The following is a 17,748-nucleotide window of genomic DNA, read 5'->3' as shown; positions in this document are numbered from 1 at the left end:
AGTGTCGGAAATAAAAAAGAAGTTGCATATCAAAGTCACCGTGAAAAGCCGAGTTGTAAGCCCACTGTCTGAGTGTCATATGAAAGTTTATTAGGGTACAGAGAACAAAAAAGGCACACAGTGGGGAAAAAGCACGAAATGTCAACTTCAATCTCGACATTTCCACTTTAATCACGTAGTTTATTTTGTCATTAAAGTAGAACATCATAAACTTCATCTTAAAATCGTTTAATTAACCAGTTTCTCAAATCACATCGTAATTAAAGTAGCACGTTAAATGCTTTGTTTTGTATTTGATCTTCTATGTGCTCTGTGTGTGTGAATCACTACTTGCTTCTTAAACCGGCTCTCTTCCTCCAACTGGTCACAGAATCCATGACATTCGTCATATTACAGTTCTCTGAATAACTAAAATACTGAGATGTATACGTGATGTCATTTTCATGATGATAGGAGTTAAAGCACATTATTAAACATGGCTTTCACGGTGCAGTGATTGTGTGCGACCTTCGATGAAATAATTTATTGCAGCAGTACTCAGGGGCGGCTCTGGGCTTGTGGTGGCACTGGGCAGAGGAAGAATCGGTGGCTCCTTCGCCCGCCAATGTCAGTAAGGCCACGTCCGTAAGTAAGTCCAAAAACATAGACTTACGGAAATGCAGGCTCCAACCCCACTGCGATCTCTTTGTGTTGATTACGTAGCTCTTCCCAGACTCAATTCCTGATTGGATTCTGCTCCTTCCCTCAATAGCCACCCTTCGCATAGGAAAAGATATTCCAACATGGAAGACACAGAGGAGTTGCTTACCTGTATGCGTCTAAATTGTGTTTTTTTAAGTTTAAATGCTGCATTGTGGAGGACTGCCAGCTTCCCATGCCGGTCTTCACCCCCAGGCCACCAGGAGGAGCTCTCCCGACAGCAGGATCGTGCCCCGAGGTCCAGCAGGGCCTTATGGACTTTGTAGTGTTTATTCACAGCCCTGCTGGATACCTTGGGGGCCACCAGGAGTCGTGTGGTGGGGGCTTATGGGCTCTTTTGTGCCTTATGACCCGGGAGTACGTCACGGTCACGTGACGGGAAGGAACGACGTGCTCCCGGGTTGAAGTAAAAGACTGATTGCCCTGACCCGGAAGGAATAAAGAACTGTGGACTGCTGGGACAGGAACACCTCCGGATCAGGGGCTATAAAAGGACAGTGCCTCAGTCCAGACGCTGAGCTGTGCTGGGAGGGAGAGGAGCAAAGTGTCTGGGCGAGGAGGAGAGTATTGTGGTTATTGGGATTGTGAGTTTATTGTATACGAGTAGTGTGGAAGGTGCTTGGTGTACTGTGCTTAAAAATAATAAACAGTCTGGGACTTTTATCCAGTGTTTGGAGTCATACCTGAGGGTTCAAGGGAGCACTAGCGCCCCCTACTGCCACACTGGTGTAGTCGGCAGGATTCTCTGGCCTTCTGCTGGCAGGGGACCTGTTTTAAAAATAAATATTGTGTGGGCAGACAACCCTCAGTGGATTCCGCATCATTGCACAGAGGCAACAAACACTCCCGCTACGCCAGCAGCCATCCCTTCAAGGACTTTCCTGCCAATGCTAAGCGAATGGCTGTCATATGCATTTTCTGTCATGTTATTATCGACTGAGATATTTTCGTAAACGATATGAAGAGGCTGGTGCGGATGTTATTTTTAAATGAGAACTTGGCCATGTGGATGTGGCTTCTGTCATTCGGAGTCTTTGATAAGTTAAAGAGGACAGCCATGGACCAATGGTTGAGGAGTTTCTTCAGTGGCTCGACTCATCCTTTTCACAGCTAAACATCTCTAAGGCTTTTGCTTTTTTAGACGTAACAACAGGGGAGACTGTAGACATGGCGGAGTACCACAAACACACCAGGAGAACCTTTGATAACAAGCTGACCTTTGATTACGGAACAAATCTCAAACAAGGGACAACAAATGGTTGTCCTTTCTAAGGAAACTCAGTTGTTTTAAAACAAACAAAATGATAACGATGTCTTCTTTTTTTTTTTTTAACGATTCTTTCAAAAAGTGTCTGAACAAGATTGTTAAAATTAGTAGTAAAATTATTGGCTTGCAGCAGCCATCTCTCACTGCGAGTATCACAGACAAGTCAGAAAGAAGGCCGATTCGATTAAGTGAGACCACCGCCACACTGTTTCCAAAGTTTCATTTGTTGCCATCACGCTGTAGATTTAGGTTGTCAAGGTTCAAGAACAGCAAATTTAAGAACGCGTTTATTCTTGTGCCAATCAACAGGCTGAATTCCAGTTCCTGCTGAGTTATTACGGATACGGCTAGAGATCATTATTACTTTTTGATTTTAGGAATCTTATGGGAGTGTGCACCGGGTGCAACAATAACTGTCATATGTTGTCATTTGGTTTATTTATGATTATCTGTTTGTAACAAGCACGGCACCGTGACACAGTGGGTAGTGCTGCTGCCTCACAGTTAGGAGGCTCGGGTTTGCTTCCCGGGTCCTCCCTGTGTGGAGTTTGCATGTTCTCCCCGTGTCTGCGTGGATTTCCTCTGGGTACTCCGGTTTCCTCCCACAATCCAAAGATATGCAGGTTAGGTTCATTGGCGATCCTAAATTGTCCCTAGTGTGTGTGTGTGTTGTGTGTGTGTGTGCCCTGCGGTGGGCTGGCGCCCTGCCCGGGGTTTGTTTCCTGCCTTGCGCCCTGTGTTGGCTGCGATTGGCTCCAGCAGACCCCTGTAACCCTGTAGTTAGGATATAGCAGGTTGGATAATGGATGGATGGATGAATGTTTGTAACATTTGAACTTTCATACGTCCTTAACCTGCTGTACATGTAAAGTGTTTACAATCTGCCATCTAGTGGCCACATCTGGAAATGTTCCATTGTTTTGCTTTGCCATCTAGTGGTCAGCATTGTAACTACTAAAATCAAGTAATGCAGACTTGTTTTCACAGCAGTGGTTCTCAGAGTGTGATGGTCTGTAAGGATACAGCATGTAATCCATAGGCTCACCTCGTCATCTCTCTTAAATGAAACCCCTTGCTGTCAGAGCCATTTGGAAGAACTCTGAAATAACCGATAAGGACGACTCTGTCTGCCTTTATGACAGACGATGACATCTTTTACTTCTACACCACTTCTGACTGCTTGAGTGACTTCTTTAAACTTCCTGTCTTTCTTTCATCTGACCAAACTCCACCACTACTTTTCTTAAATCCACACTGACATCTGCTTGTAGTGCTGACAGAACTCCTGGCAAGCGACAGCAATCCCTTAACTCCATGTTGGTGGCTGACACACACACACCTCCTTGGCTGTATTAATTCTCTGCCTGCCTGCCATGGCGCCACATTTTATAATGGATCAATGGCTGAAATCTGGGACTTAGGGATGTTACTCCAGCAATGTTAGGTTTAAATCAGACCACCGTAAGACCCCCACACAGTGGGTGTAGAACACCAAGTGATGCCAATAGGAACACTGCATGCTAACTGGACCTGTGAGAAGACTGCAGGGAAGAGGTGGAGACTTGCAGGTAAAACCAAATAAAAGTGATCTTGTGTGGCTGATTAGGGTCTTTTCCTGGTTTGGAGTGACTGAGGGGCTATAAACGTTTGATGGTGTGCTGTTCATGTTGAGAATTTTGTTGCTTTTTTCAGGGAGCAATACAGGCATTGAAATTACTGCCCTGAACTAATCAGCTATTTGTGTAAAAGATATTCATCTCTGCACCTCTGGTGTTAACAAAGGTGCCAATAATGGCATAATTACTACGTTATTATGCATGTAATATTTTTATACTAATTACAAGCATAATAATAAGAAGAGTAACTGTAATGCAGAAATGCATGAAATGTCAACTTTAATCTCGAAATTTCCACTTTAACCACGTAGTTTATTTTGTCAAAGTAGAACATCATAAACTTCATCTTAAAATCGTTTAATTTACTAGTTTCTCAAATTCCATTGTAACTAAAGTAGCATTTAGTTGTATTTGATCTTCTATGTGCTCTGTGTGTGTGAATCACTACTTGCTTCTTAAACCGGCTTTCTCTTCCTTCGACTGGACACAGAGTCCATGACATTCGTGATATTACAGCTCTCTGAATAACTAAAATACTGAGATGTATACGTGATATCATTTTCATGGTGACAGGAGTCAAAACATGTTATTAATCATGGGAACACGGTGGCTCAGTGATTGTGTGTGATCTTCAGTGACATAATTTACTGCAGCAGTATTATCTCTTTCAAATACACTAACCTCCAATTCCTGTCCTTACTTTTCTTTCCCCAAGTAACCGATCGCCACACAATCAGCTGAGTAATAGACGTTAAGCCATCTGTAAGCTTTTAATGCTGATTCTTCAAAACCTTTGAGGAACATTAAGATATCTTTGTAGTACATGTTTAATTATTCTATCCATCATGCCAGTCCCAGTGAAGCATACAGTGCGAGACAGGAACAATCCATGAATACAGCGCCAGCTCCTCACTAGCGCTGCGGCACCGTGTCCTCACATGTTTAATTACTAACAATGTTGATTATTTAAATGAAGTTAAAGTTTTATCTTTATAATATAATAAACATATTTTGTTGCATTTCATCTTAAAAATGATATCATCATCATATGTAAATACGCGCTTTATAAAGTGGCTCAGGTTGTGTCATATTATAACTGCATCATAAGTTTACAGTATAAGTCCAGAAAGTTCTACAAGGAGCACCTGATGGACCGATTGAGTGCGTTTAGAGCTCTTGGGATGAAACTGTTTGTGAACCGCGATGTCAGTACAGGAAAGGCTCTGAAGCGTTTGCCGTATGAGAGCAGTTCAAATAGACAGCATGGCTGAGGCAGCGTGTGCTTGATGCTGTATCCCAATAATTCTCTTTCCGATCAGCTGCTCCGAGTGGTGCAGTTAGAGTAATATGGAAAAAAATGATCCACTGTGACAACACCTAACGGGAGCAGCTGAAAGAAGAAGAAGGTGCAGTGAGAGTAACAACGCTAAAGCAGCTATGGTATTTAGAACAGTTTGACCATTCTGTGGACCATCATATTGTTACAGGTTAATTACAATCAGATGCCTTAAACTAATAAACACTATGCGGTTAATTTCAGTGTATTTATAAAACCGCATCAGGGATGTTGATCTGACAAAGAAAGATAAACCACACAGGAACAGTAGCACTGCTTTGATGCTGGGTGCCTCGAGTCTGCAAAGCTGAGCGGAGAACTTGCGTATGCTAGGGTATGAGGTACCGTTGAAAGGTGCTTAGCTTTATGCCAAGTTTAGGTTTTATACATCGTGATTAGAACGCGGAAACGTTCTTACGCAACATTTCTGTGCGTACGCACCATTTATACATGAGGCCCAAGGACTTTGTGCAGTTCCTTAAAGGTGTACCAAGTTCAACTTCCAGGTCAAGTGCCCCCAGTACAAAGATTCTTAGTCGGGTGTCTCCCACAGCCCAGTGGCACAGATGCTCTACCAATGAAAGAGAATACAAGCACAGGCAGAGAGGTTCAGATGATCGATATAAAGAAGCACATATCAGGTCCACACATCCAGTGGCCAACATGGGTGGCTCTTGAGTAGCCTTATGACCTGTGGGTAAAAACTGAGCAACCCAGTAATTCAAGGGTTAATAGTCTCACTGGGGGCTGGGTGGTCTCGTGGCCCTGGTACCCCTGCAGATTTTTTTTTTCTCTCCAGCCGTCTGGAGTTTTTTATTCTTGTCTTTTCTGTCCTCCTGACCATTGGACTTTACTTTATTCTTTGTTAATTAGTATTGCCTAATTTAATTTTTATATTTTTTCTTTTTTCATCTTTTAAAGCACTTTGAGCTCCATCATGTGTATGAAAATGTGCTCTAGAAATAAATGTTGTTGTAAAATGTGATTGGGCAGGAGGGTTGACGTCTTTGATAAGTGTTGTTTGCCATTCTCAGGCAGCGTAACAAAGGAAATATTTTGAAATTTCCTTGCTGCCCTCATCGGAGTGCAAATCTGACAAGTCATCCTGCTGCTCTATTTCAATGTGCAGCGAGTCAATAAGGGAACCAAAAAAAGACAATACTGACTGAAAACCAATGTCTGCCTTTTTATATCTTTCTTTTGAACAATAAAGAACAGAAAACAAACTCTGGAAATAGATTTGTTAGTGGGGTAAAACAATTGGACATTTAGATATCCATAAAAACACCTTACTCTTCTAGAATACAGTTATATGACAATACAATAATAATAATAATTATCAAGAATTGCCCATACTTTTACTCTGCTCCCTACTATTTATATTGTTGATTACAGATTTCTCTTCATTAAACTGGCAGGATGATGTAGCTCTTTCCACATGTGCCCATCACCCTTTTAAGTGGGGTGCCAAGTAAACCCTGAAGTAGTTGGCATAGAGTGGTCCGATTCTAGACAGTCTTTCAATTCTGTGACACTTCTTACTGTTCTTATTCCAGGATACACAAAGTCTGCTCTGTCCATCTCTCATAGTTCTGTTAAGGAGAGCAGGACAGGAAGCCGTGTCTCCTAAGCCAACATGTGGAGTGCCCTCGTGTTCACCAGTGATGAGGTAACGTGTGGTAAGCTGGGGCTGAGCTATTAGAGAGGTGCAGGGTGGTGACAAATATCGCTTCAGAACTCCATCGGCCAGACTCTGTTTTTGTTAAACACGGTGAGACTCGAACAAAAGCAGCAGCCGGGATGTCGCAGACAGTGCTGACCCCCAGGAGAGCTTGGGAGTTGAGGGTTGTTATTATTCCGACATTTTCCCTATTTGAGCCATTACTGCTTTTGTGTTGAGTTCACTAGACTCGTCTCGTCACCAATTTGTTAGAAATTCTTATCGTATTTATATGTCTAAATACATCCAATCCCACAGGGTGGTGAACAACAGGAACACTTTATTTGACGAAACTGAAACAACCACAAATGCTTATATCTTTCTCACACACTGGTCTCACTATTGCTCATTCCATACACATGATTTGCTCTAAACTGCACACTCCCTTTTTATATCACACCTGTGCACACAACCATACCCTTTACCATATAAGAAATAACAGGATACTCCTTGACATTTACAAATCAAGAGGAATACGTAACAAGGGTGGACTTGGATAAGCAGCTGGTTTATCCATCAGAAACCACTCAAACACCATTAGGACCAGACGTTGTGATACGGTCAACAGCTGCCAGGAAGGTCCACCTCATTGAACTTACCGTCCCACTGGGAGGAAGTGCTACCAGTAGCGCATGAGGACATGCACCTCCAGGACTCTGAGTTGGCAGCAGAGTGCAAAGAGGCAGGCTGGGCGACTTCCCTACCCATTAGGGGTTGGGTGCTGGGGCTTTGTGGGTAAATCAATAATCTGGCTCCTACTGGCTACGGGTATGACTGGTATCAACTTACAGAAGGTCGTTAAAAAGCTGGCATATGAGGTGGAGAAGGCCAGTTACTGGCTGTGGGTGTGGAGGAAAGAGTTTTGGGGGCTTAACCTCACAGTAAGGCCAGACATCCCCATTTGGCCATCGTAGCACAACTGGGAAATGTCCCGGATAGGGAGCAAAACATCAGTGAACGGTGGCACCAGCTGACGACCCTGCAGCTGGCCTAATGGACACTGGTAGAGGTGCATCAGGCAAATGCCGAACAGGAATAACGCCACCTGTACAACAATCTGAACTGGAAAAAGGTTTGTGGTTTGTGGGACTTGGCCACTGTCAGGTTAATCTGCAGATGAGTAAAGGAATGGTAGGACATTCTGTGCTTAGTTATCTTCATCTGACTGGTTAAAGCTATCCAAATGTTGGTTGAAGATATGGAAATCTTCTTGATTGTCTTGTTTTTTTTCTGTTTACTGCATTATACAAGTTCGTCTTAGGGATCACTCACACCACACTCGCTAAGGCAGTGCAGTTTAATATCCTATACGTCATATGCGAGGGTCTGGCTTGATAAAAGTCCAATTAGCACTCGGTCAAAAGCATCCCATATGATGCTGAAAATAAGCCACTGCCCATAAAGGTGGTAGGTAACGGTCACAATATGCACACATACATGTGTTTAGGGTGAAGAAACGGTCGTTACAAGTCACAGTCTTCCAAAGGTCACAGAGCTTTGAGGGTCTGGATGCTGACCTCTACTCCCACTTTTACTCACTGAACGCTCCTGGTACATTTCTCCACATTTTTTGGTACTTTTACCATCTAACCCTTCTGATGCCCTGTCCCTGAACCTCTCTCCTCAATCCCCTCTACTGATATCCTTCTTTTACAACTTATTCTTCTGCTCTCCCTCTCACCATTATAAAGTGGAGAATTTCCTCCTTGTATAGTATTGCAGCCTAGCTGGTACTAACTTCCCTTTTTTATAATTTCTGGAGGCCCTCTTTTCATAACCTGGTCCTTCCCTCTCTCGTCACATTGTGGATTAATAAGTCATCCATTTTAAAACATCAGTAAGTGGCTACCTGCAGCTCCGCTGGCTGGGAGCTGGGAGGCTGTTAATATGTGAAACATTTCATCTTCTCTGCCTTTTTTCTTGTGCTTGTCCTGGCACCTCTCTCCTCCCTTTTTTTCCTGTTCTTACAAGGTTGGCAAATGGAATTGGACAGGGCGATAGTAGGAGTTCTCAAATTATAGTTTTGCTTTTAATATCAGCTGTAAGTAACTGCTGGTCACCGTATTATTACATTTCCACAGACCAAAATGAGACCCAGCATCTGACACAGGAGAACAAATGTTATAAAAATCGAAACATTTTTTCTATCTTTAACGTCAGTCCATCTACCCATTCATTTATCGATCTAATTATTCCAATTCAGGGTCATGGCCATGGTCGTGCCAGAGCTTATCCAAGAAGGAAGTAACCCTGGATGGGACACAAGTTTGTTTTAGGGCCCACTCACACCACACTCGCTAAGGCAGTGCAGTGTAGTGTAGTGTAGTGTAGTGTAGTGTAGTGTAGTGTAGTGTGGTGTAGTGGTTAGGGTTAATTAGATCTCTGAATGTTGTAAGTCACCTTGGATAAAGACATCAGCCAAATAAGAAAATAAATAAATAAATAAATAAATACAACAATAGGAGGTCAATTTGGAGTCCCACGTGCTTATAGGATGCAGAAGTTGAAACTGGAATAGAAGGGGATTAAAAAACTAAACAAACCAAACAACAACACAGCTATAGTGATAATGTGGAGGCAGTGAGTGACCAGGCCAAGATCTGAGCCAGGTCTCCTTGAGCTGTGATGTAGGATTACTCACCACTGCAGTACCCTGCCATCCTGTGTGTAATTGTGTGCAAATAAATTATTAATGTAAAAGAATGCTTACAAATTTTCCAAACTTGATGGTGTCCCCCTCGTCAATGGTGATGTCCGCCTTAGCTCCACTATGCTTAGAAATAATGCTTTTGCAACCAGGCAGCATTTTCTTAAGGAGTCCTGTGCCAGTAATATGGTCAGCATGGCAGTGGGTGTTTGCTGGGGAGAAAAGAGAAGAGATCACAGATTGGCTTGGTGCATTGCAAGTGCTTTATGGACAGTTAAACCATCACACCAATGGCAGCCCCACGTGAGCACTCAAGTTAAAACAGATTAATCCTACTGTCCTGCAAGAGGTATTACTATGAAAACAAAATAGAAAATTGGTTAAAAAGTTAACAAGGAGAGTTTCAAAATACACAGCATAAACTAGCAACATCGCTCAAAGCATTTCAGGAATGTACTGGCTTTCTTTGTAAAGTATAAAGGCCAATGTGCACAGCAAAACTTGTGCAAAATACAGTCCGGCCATTTGGATAAGCCTGTCCTTGGAAGCCCAGCTTGACCATCACAATACAATATGTAAATATGTAAATATATATATATATATATATATATATATATATATATATATATACACAGTATATGTAAATAAATATACATATACTAGCAAAATACCCGTACACATACATACATACACACACATTAGGGGGCTTTCCCCCTGCTCGCTTCACTCATAAAAGGGTGATACAATGAGAAACAAATACAGTTTTGATTTTTTTTACCTCCTCTTTGCTCGATCAGCTGCTGGCTTGCTGCTGCTGCCGTGCCGTGTGATCTGCATCTTGCACGGATCTTCGAACATTTAAAAGCCTGTACAGCAGCTGTCTTTGTCATCTGCTCTTTGTCTTTTATTTCTGGCCCCGGCGTAGTTAAATCTTTTGGCACAAAGTCTCATCTCGTGGGACGCGAGTTCTTGATATTTTTTAGTTTATAATTTAAAAACAGAATAAAAATCTAAAAAAATCTAACAACATCACATTAAAGTTCGATAAATCCTGATATATATAGGGGTCCAGATCTAATTATGCAATTTTCATTACGCTGTAACTTAATTTTATTATATAGAGAATTCACAAAAATTTCTTTTTGTTGCCTATAGATGGCAGCACCTGCCCTGCATTCCAAAATCGAAGTCGAACAGCGGGTGCGATGTGTTCGTCTTTTCATAATTAGATCTGGACCACCCTGTATATGTGTGTGTGTGTGTATATATATATATATATATATATATATATATATGAGAGAGAATAGTTATGTGGATATCCCAAAAGTGAGACATTGTGAAGATTTTTGAAAGGCATTTTAAAAAAAACTTGATTACTTTTTGAGATTTGTTCAGTTGACATTCAGACCTTTTTGAGACTTTCTTGAATTTCAGAATATCTGAAAACTATAGCAAGTCCAATTGAAAATTTTAAAGGAAGCAATTTTGAGATCTCTTGAAATTCTTTTCAGATAACATCAAAAAGGGGTATTTTAAAGATGTCTCAAAATGTTGTGACACGGCCGCAACAAAAGGTGGCAAGGCTGAATGGTTAATATGCTTTAGAAATTCCATAAGATTGTCTTTGTGACAATCAGCATACCCGCATACACTACAGTGGGTCAGCGAGTTTCACAATTAATTTGATTAAAATGATCATGTGGATGGCACAAAGGTGCAGTTCAGTACTGCTGCCTCACGTACCCAGTGTTCCGAGTCCCAATCCCACCTTAGGTCAATGTCTGTGTGAATTCTGCGCGATCTTTCCATGTCTGCTTTGGTTTTCCTTTGAATAATCTTCTTCTTCTTTCTAACGTACCCTAAAAGATGTGCAGCTTAGGTTAAACAGTGCTGGAGCTGTGTGGCCCTAAGCAGACGGTGCCACCGGTAGCGGGATACGCAGACATGCCACACGGCCACCAATTGGGAGCCAACTGAAATCAAATTCTCGTCTGTTAATTTGTGCTTCATATGAATTCAAGCTCTTGCTCATCATGGTGACAAAGTGGTGACATGGCATATGTTGATCAGACATGGAAGTGGCACTTTCACCAGACACATGGCATAATGACTACAACTAGATGGCATTGAGACCATCCCTCGCAGATATCAAAGTCGCCCTTTCAATGCCCCCCAGCACTCACTGGACTGGACCCTTCAGCTCACCCCTTTAAAGTCAGTTACACTGATGAGCATGGGGACTGACCAGCTCATTGTTTTCTACATCTGCCACTCCAGGGGCACAATTACACCTCATCATTCTGCTCTTGCACCAGTTAGCACTGGGCCAGGCCTCGCACCCCATTTTCTGTTGTTTCCTACTCTATATAAATAAAACGTATTATTATTATTATTATTATTGCACTGCTTTACTACAAGCTGTATAAAACCAGTTTGAGAATACATGTTTATTTGCCTAGCAGACATTTTTATTCAAAGCAGCTTACAAAAGAAGTCTACATAATCGAGTAGTCAACAGCTTGCTATTGCCTATTACAAGATAAGGTGGGGTACAAAATTGATCATCCCAAGTTAACAGCTCAGAACAAAATAACAGTTGGTGACAATTCCTGGGCTACAAAAGCCTAACAGCTGATGTCAGTTCGATGGACACAAGAGTCTTCAAATGCTTCTTAGAACACACTGAGGGAGTCAGCATTTCAAATGGAGGTGGGCAGCTCATTCCACCATCTAGGAGCTACACATGAAAAGAATCTGAATTGAGATGTGATACCAGATGACATTCATTAGCAGACCCGAGTGGTCGAGGTGGACAGGAGGACCTCACAGGTGTCTCCATACATACAGCATAGGTGCCGACCAATTGACTACTCGAGGATTTGAACTAAATAAACGTCACTACAGGGTGCCAATGTAGTGATCTGAAAAGAGAAGTGACACGGGCCTGCCACAGGTGACTGAACACCAGATGTGCTGCTGCATTTGGAACCATCTGTAGCAGCTTAGTGACATATAACGGTACGCCTGCCACCGGAGAGTTGCACCAGTCCAGACATGACAAGAACAAAGCCTGGACCAGGAGTTGTTTACTGCATACTCTGTCAGAAGTGGACTGATCTTGCAGACACTGTATAGAGTGAATCTGTTGTTGTGACTTGATCAGTGAAGGTCAGCTGGTCATCAATCACCACTCCAAGGTTGACGACTGACATAATGAGCCGAGCTGAACACAGATAGGATGTTGAATAGATGGATGAGGTGGGATAACAAGACGGTCTTTGCCAGGTTGAGCTGGAGATGTTTTTCCTTCCTTCAAGTTGCAATATCAGTGCGACATGCAAAGATTCTAGTAGATACCATGTGATCCTCTGGAGGGAGCAACAGGTAAAGCTACTGTACATGTCACCAGCATTGCATGTGCAAGACAAACCATGGAACCAGATGATTGTGGATGATAGTGAGCGAAGAGGACAAGGCTTGCACAAGGGGTGGTCAAAAGGTATTTATTGAACCTGAATATCGTTATAGATAGATAGATAGATAGATAGATAGATAGATAGATAGATAGATAGATAGATAGAATTACTTTTTTAATCCCAAGGGGAAATTCCCATACTCCAGCAGCATCATACTGATAATAACAATATTAAATTAAAGAGTGATAACAATGAAGGTATAACAGGCAATAACTTTGTACAATGTCAACGTTTACCCCCCCCGGGTGGAACTGAGGAGTCACATAGTGTGGGTCTCCTCAGTCTGTCAGTGGAGCAGGACGGTGACAGCAGTCTGTCGCTGAAGCTGCTCCTCTGTCTGGAGATGACATTACAAATTGGTACAGTGAGAAAAAAAATTAAATTGTAATCCAATTTGTCAACAGTTCTTCTTACCATTACACGCTAAACATTACTGAGTGACTAAAAGCTCAGGTGTAGTGAAACCCAACAGTCGAGCTGGGCCACGGTGACCTGAGCTGCACTCATTAGTTAGCTAATGGCTGTAGATTCTGAACTCTGCCATGATAATGTACATACTAACCTGCATACTTCAATTTGAGGCCAAGTTCCTGGACCAGATTAGCATCCCTTTCAGCCATCTCTAGAACTGGGTCAATCAGAACTGCTTCCTTAGTCTTGACATCGGCCAACAGGTAGGTGTAGGTACAGCTTACAGGCTCAAACAGCTAAGGAATAAACACATTTTCAATTATGAAAACAGGCACAAACGTCAAGCATTGAGCGCTCTGCTCAGACAAATAAAGGTACCAAGAGTAAAGACTTCAAAAGTGATAAAGATATAAAATAACTGACGAACAGCAGTACGAACGTTGACAACTGTTGTCTGATATTTTTAAGGCAAGGAAGGCAGACTTTTTGACGTAAGGCAGTTCTGCTCATTGATCCTGGTGGCAGACAGCATTTTAATAGCACATGAAAAAAAAGAGTTTCATGTGACAATAGGGACCTTAGAAACACACTGCAGGTGAAATGAAACTTGTAGTTCAGATCGCTGCACTGTGCAGCTACACTTGAAGACGTGGAGACGTCTACAGCTCACAGCTAAGTACAGAAAATACAGAACAACTTTGACCAGCCATTCAGCCCAACTTAGCCTGTCAATTTCAGTTCAGATAACTTTTTGTGAAATATCAACAAGACAACCTTTATATAAAGTGATTTGAACCATGACTCTGAAACATGGACAATGAAAAGATGTAAAGAACAGATGCTGGGAAAAGCAGTAAAGGACTGATGAAGTGGAAACGTAAGTCTGATAGGCAGAGAGGAAAACCAAGACATCAGACAGAAAGCAGGAGTAACAGGTGTAACTGATAAAGCCAGAGAGGAGGTCGAACATGGACAGAGAATGGATGAAAAGTGTATTCCAGAAAGGAATTGGAAGAAGAATGGCCACAGCAAAGTGACAACGACTTCAAAGTATCAGGACTGTGACAGGAGGGTACAGAAGACCGGAATCTCTGGCAAAGGTGAATCCAAGTAGCTGACCCCCATGAAAAAAACCCCACGAGGAAGACGGGACAAGTTCAATCAATTACATTTTCATTCAGTCACAGATGAGTATCTGGATGAGCAAAGTTACATTTTTTCGACTAGCTTTTTATAATTTCTTCTTCCTTCCCCCTTCCTCTTACTTAATCTAAAAAGCATAATATCGTTTACTTAAGCATTTTATTTTATTCACTTGTCAGACAGACCCTAAAGAAGGAATGGCCATCTTTCCTGTGTCAAACAGACGCGTCCCTAAAGAAACTGGAAATTGTTTTTGGTCAGCTTACTTCACCCTGCCTTATGACAGGCGCCTGCATTAATAACCTGCTGTTATAACAAAATGGCTCTGTCAGCTATTAACCCTAAGTAGCTTGCAAGCTGTTCAGTTTTCTTTCACACCCCGAACAAGGAAATAACAACCTGAGAGGGACAAAAGAGAAAGAGAATGATAAAAGGCGGAGAAGGAGATGCAGTCAATTTTTGTTACTCCTATACACCCCACAACTTGGGAATTTACGCCGCACTAGCCATAGGTAACAGAATACATTTTAAAATACGTGGTATCTCTCGCCCAGCACCTTCAGCTCGTATCCTCGTGTGTCCGAGCCTCTCTTGCCCAGTGCATTCCCATACAGCCTGCCTCTGTCATTTTTGAGGTGCTGTGCTCACCTCAAGTCCGCTTCAGTGTGGCTCCTCCTTGAATTTCTTACACTTGCACTTCCTCTTTCGATTGCATCACCAAAGCCAAACTGACTAATCACACTGAAGCCCAAATGACCAATCAGATTGCTTGGAGGAACCAGACACAGACTTTCCCATTTTATTATACAGTAGATATACTGTATGTGGCTCTTCAGGTTTAGAAAAGCATTCTAACATTTGTGTACACTTTTCTTTTAGATAGACAGACAGACAGACAGACAGACAGACAGATAGATAGATAGATAGATATTTTATTAATCCCAAGGGGAAATTCACATAGAAACATTTTTAATCGGCTTCCATCTCTGCACCTGTATATTCTTGTTCTTGAACTCATTTTAAAGTAAAAGCTATCATCCGCTGTCTAATTCCCCTGATAATTCTGAACACTTCCATTATATATCATCGTAACAGCAGTTTGCATAAACTGGGAAGATTCACCTTTTTCAGTTTTTCTTCATAGCTCATATTCCATAGTCCTGGAATCAGAGCGGTCACTCTTTCTGGACTGTCTGTACTGCTGTTATGCCCTTTTTTGTAACGTAGAGTTCAGCAGTGCACCAATTACTCTAAATGGGGCTTCATCAGAATGCAGCTGCTAGAATCCTAACTAGGAAAAGAAAATCTGAACACATTTCTCCAGTTTTGATGTCACTACACTGGTTACCTGTGTCATTCAGGATTGACTTTAAAATTCTGCTTATGGTTTATAAAGCCTTAAATAATCTGCTCCATCTTATATATCAGAGTGTCTGACATCTTATATTCCAAATCGTAACCTCAGATCTTCAAATGAGTGTCTCCTTAGAATTCCAAGAGCAAAACTTAAAAGAAGTGGTGAGGCGGGCAGGCGGCCTTCTGCTGTTATGCACCTAAAATCTGGAATAGCCTGCCAATAGGAATTCGCCAGGCTGATACAGTAGAGCACTTTAAAACACGGCTGAAAACACATTACTTTAACATGGCCTTTTTATAACTTCATTTTAATCGTAATTTAACTTAATCCTGATACTCTGTATGTTCAATTCATCATAATAACTACTCATGGTGGCTCTAAAATCCGTCCTGACCCCTACTCTCTTTTCTGTTTCTTTTGCCTGCGCCACCTCCACCTACTCAAAGCCCCATGATGCTCCAACAATGATGGACGGATTAAAAGGCAGAAGTCTACGTGACCATCATCATCATCAAGCCCTTCCGTGAGAACCCTAAATACAAAGAGGACTGTTTCATTTATGTGAGGTAGAATGCCCAGAGGGGACTGGTCAGGTGGTCTCATGGTCTGAATCCCTACAGATTTTATTTTTTCTCCAGCCATCTGGAGTTTTTTTGTTTTTTCTGTCCCCCCCCGGCCATTGAACCTTACACTTATTCGATGTTAATTCATGTTGATTTATTTTGTTTTCTTATTGTGTCTTTTATTTTTCTATTGTTTATTATGTAAAGCACTTTGAGCTACTGTTTGTATGAAAATGTGCTCTAGAAATAAATGTTGTTGTTGTTGTATCAGTCCGTTCCCTAGCTTATGAATGACCTTCCTCGGTTTGCACATAACATCATCACTGTTTGTAACCTAACATCTTACTGGCCTTGTTAGTGGTCAGTCTTAGTTGCCTTGCTCTCCTCAGTCTAAATATGGACAGCGACGAGTCCACTCGGACTTTCAGTTCCATCTCATAGGACACACTTTCAAACTTCACTGTGTATTCAAAACTGCCGCTTACTTCTTATGTTACTAAGCCCGCCTTATCAATGACCTTCCATTTGCACAAATGATTTCCTCATATTACACCTGCGTCTATCACACTTTCACCAATAAAGGTAAACATCGACGTGGATTTAATTTCAGGGCTGAAGACGTTCTGTTTGCGTCTCTAGATAATATGAACTGGCCAGGTGTAGGAGACTGAATGAGTGCAACCAGCAATAAACGGATGCCTCATTCAGGGTGGCCTTTTCACTTGCGCTGCTTTTAGCAAGTTTGCATTAGGAAAAATAAATAAAAAAATATAACAGGGGAAAATAACCTTTGAAACCTAAGTGTATCAGGATTGCACAGTTACAGAATAGAACATCATACAAATTATTAACAGAGTGCATGAGAAATGAAAGGACAGTGCAGACGGTGAAATGATAACCTGATACATAATGCTGGACGGGTGTTTGTCCAGCATACAAATCTACACCGCTGGGGCCGTCTCCGCCAAATGGAATGATTTACTATTTTATTATGCTTGTCAAACTATAGATTAGTAGTACTAGGGTGTTGTACCGTGTTAGCCATTATGAATGTAGAGAAAAGCCAAGCAGAATGAAACCTTTTATTGGCTAACTAAAAAGATTACAATATACAGGCTTTCAAGGCAACTCAGGCCCCTTCTTCAGGCGAGATGTTTCCATCTAAACTATAGATTTAAATTACATGAGGCTCACCTGTATGTTAAATTGTTTGGAAATCGTTAGACAGCACATGAGCACAATCTCTACGACTGGCTTATTTCATACTGTAATGTCGGGCCACTATGGTGGTTGCCAGCACAGATCTGCAGTTGACTCCTGCTCCTTTAGGTAGCTCACGGTCCTTTTGTAAAGCGATTTGCTTGTTGGTTTACAGGCTGCTCTCTACGACATCTCCAGGCTGATGCAGCTCGTCACCACTGTTATAATATTTTGTACAGTGTAATGACAGCCAATCACTGGTCACTGGTGTTCATTTCAGCACCAGTTGTAATTCTTCTAAAATGGCCAAGAA

The 17,748-nt window shown here is 41.8% G+C and overlaps 1 protein-coding gene across 1 annotated transcript in view; it reads right to left on the bottom strand.

The window, feature by feature from the left end:
- ethe1 (ETHE1 persulfide dioxygenase) overlaps nt 1-17,748 on the bottom strand; it is a 31,710-nt gene that overhangs the window by 11,510 nt on the left and 2,452 nt on the right. Inside the window, exons 2-3 of the mRNA XM_039770603.1 lie at nt 13,324-13,468; nt 9,349-9,497 (exon numbers count right to left, since the gene is read on the bottom strand). Coding sequence (XP_039626537.1) covers nt 9,349-9,497; nt 13,324-13,468 — 294 coding nt within the window. The remainder of the gene's footprint in view (nt 1-9,348; nt 9,498-13,323; nt 13,469-17,748) is intronic.

The sequence above is a fragment of the Polypterus senegalus genome, chromosome 12, assembly GCF_016835505.1.
Source record: "Polypterus senegalus isolate Bchr_013 chromosome 12, ASM1683550v1, whole genome shotgun sequence".
NCBI lineage: Eukaryota > Metazoa > Chordata > Cladistia > Polypteriformes > Polypteridae > Polypterus > Polypterus senegalus.
The sequence above is the reverse complement of the archived record's forward strand: the minus strand, read 5'-3'. Positions and strand labels throughout refer to the sequence as shown.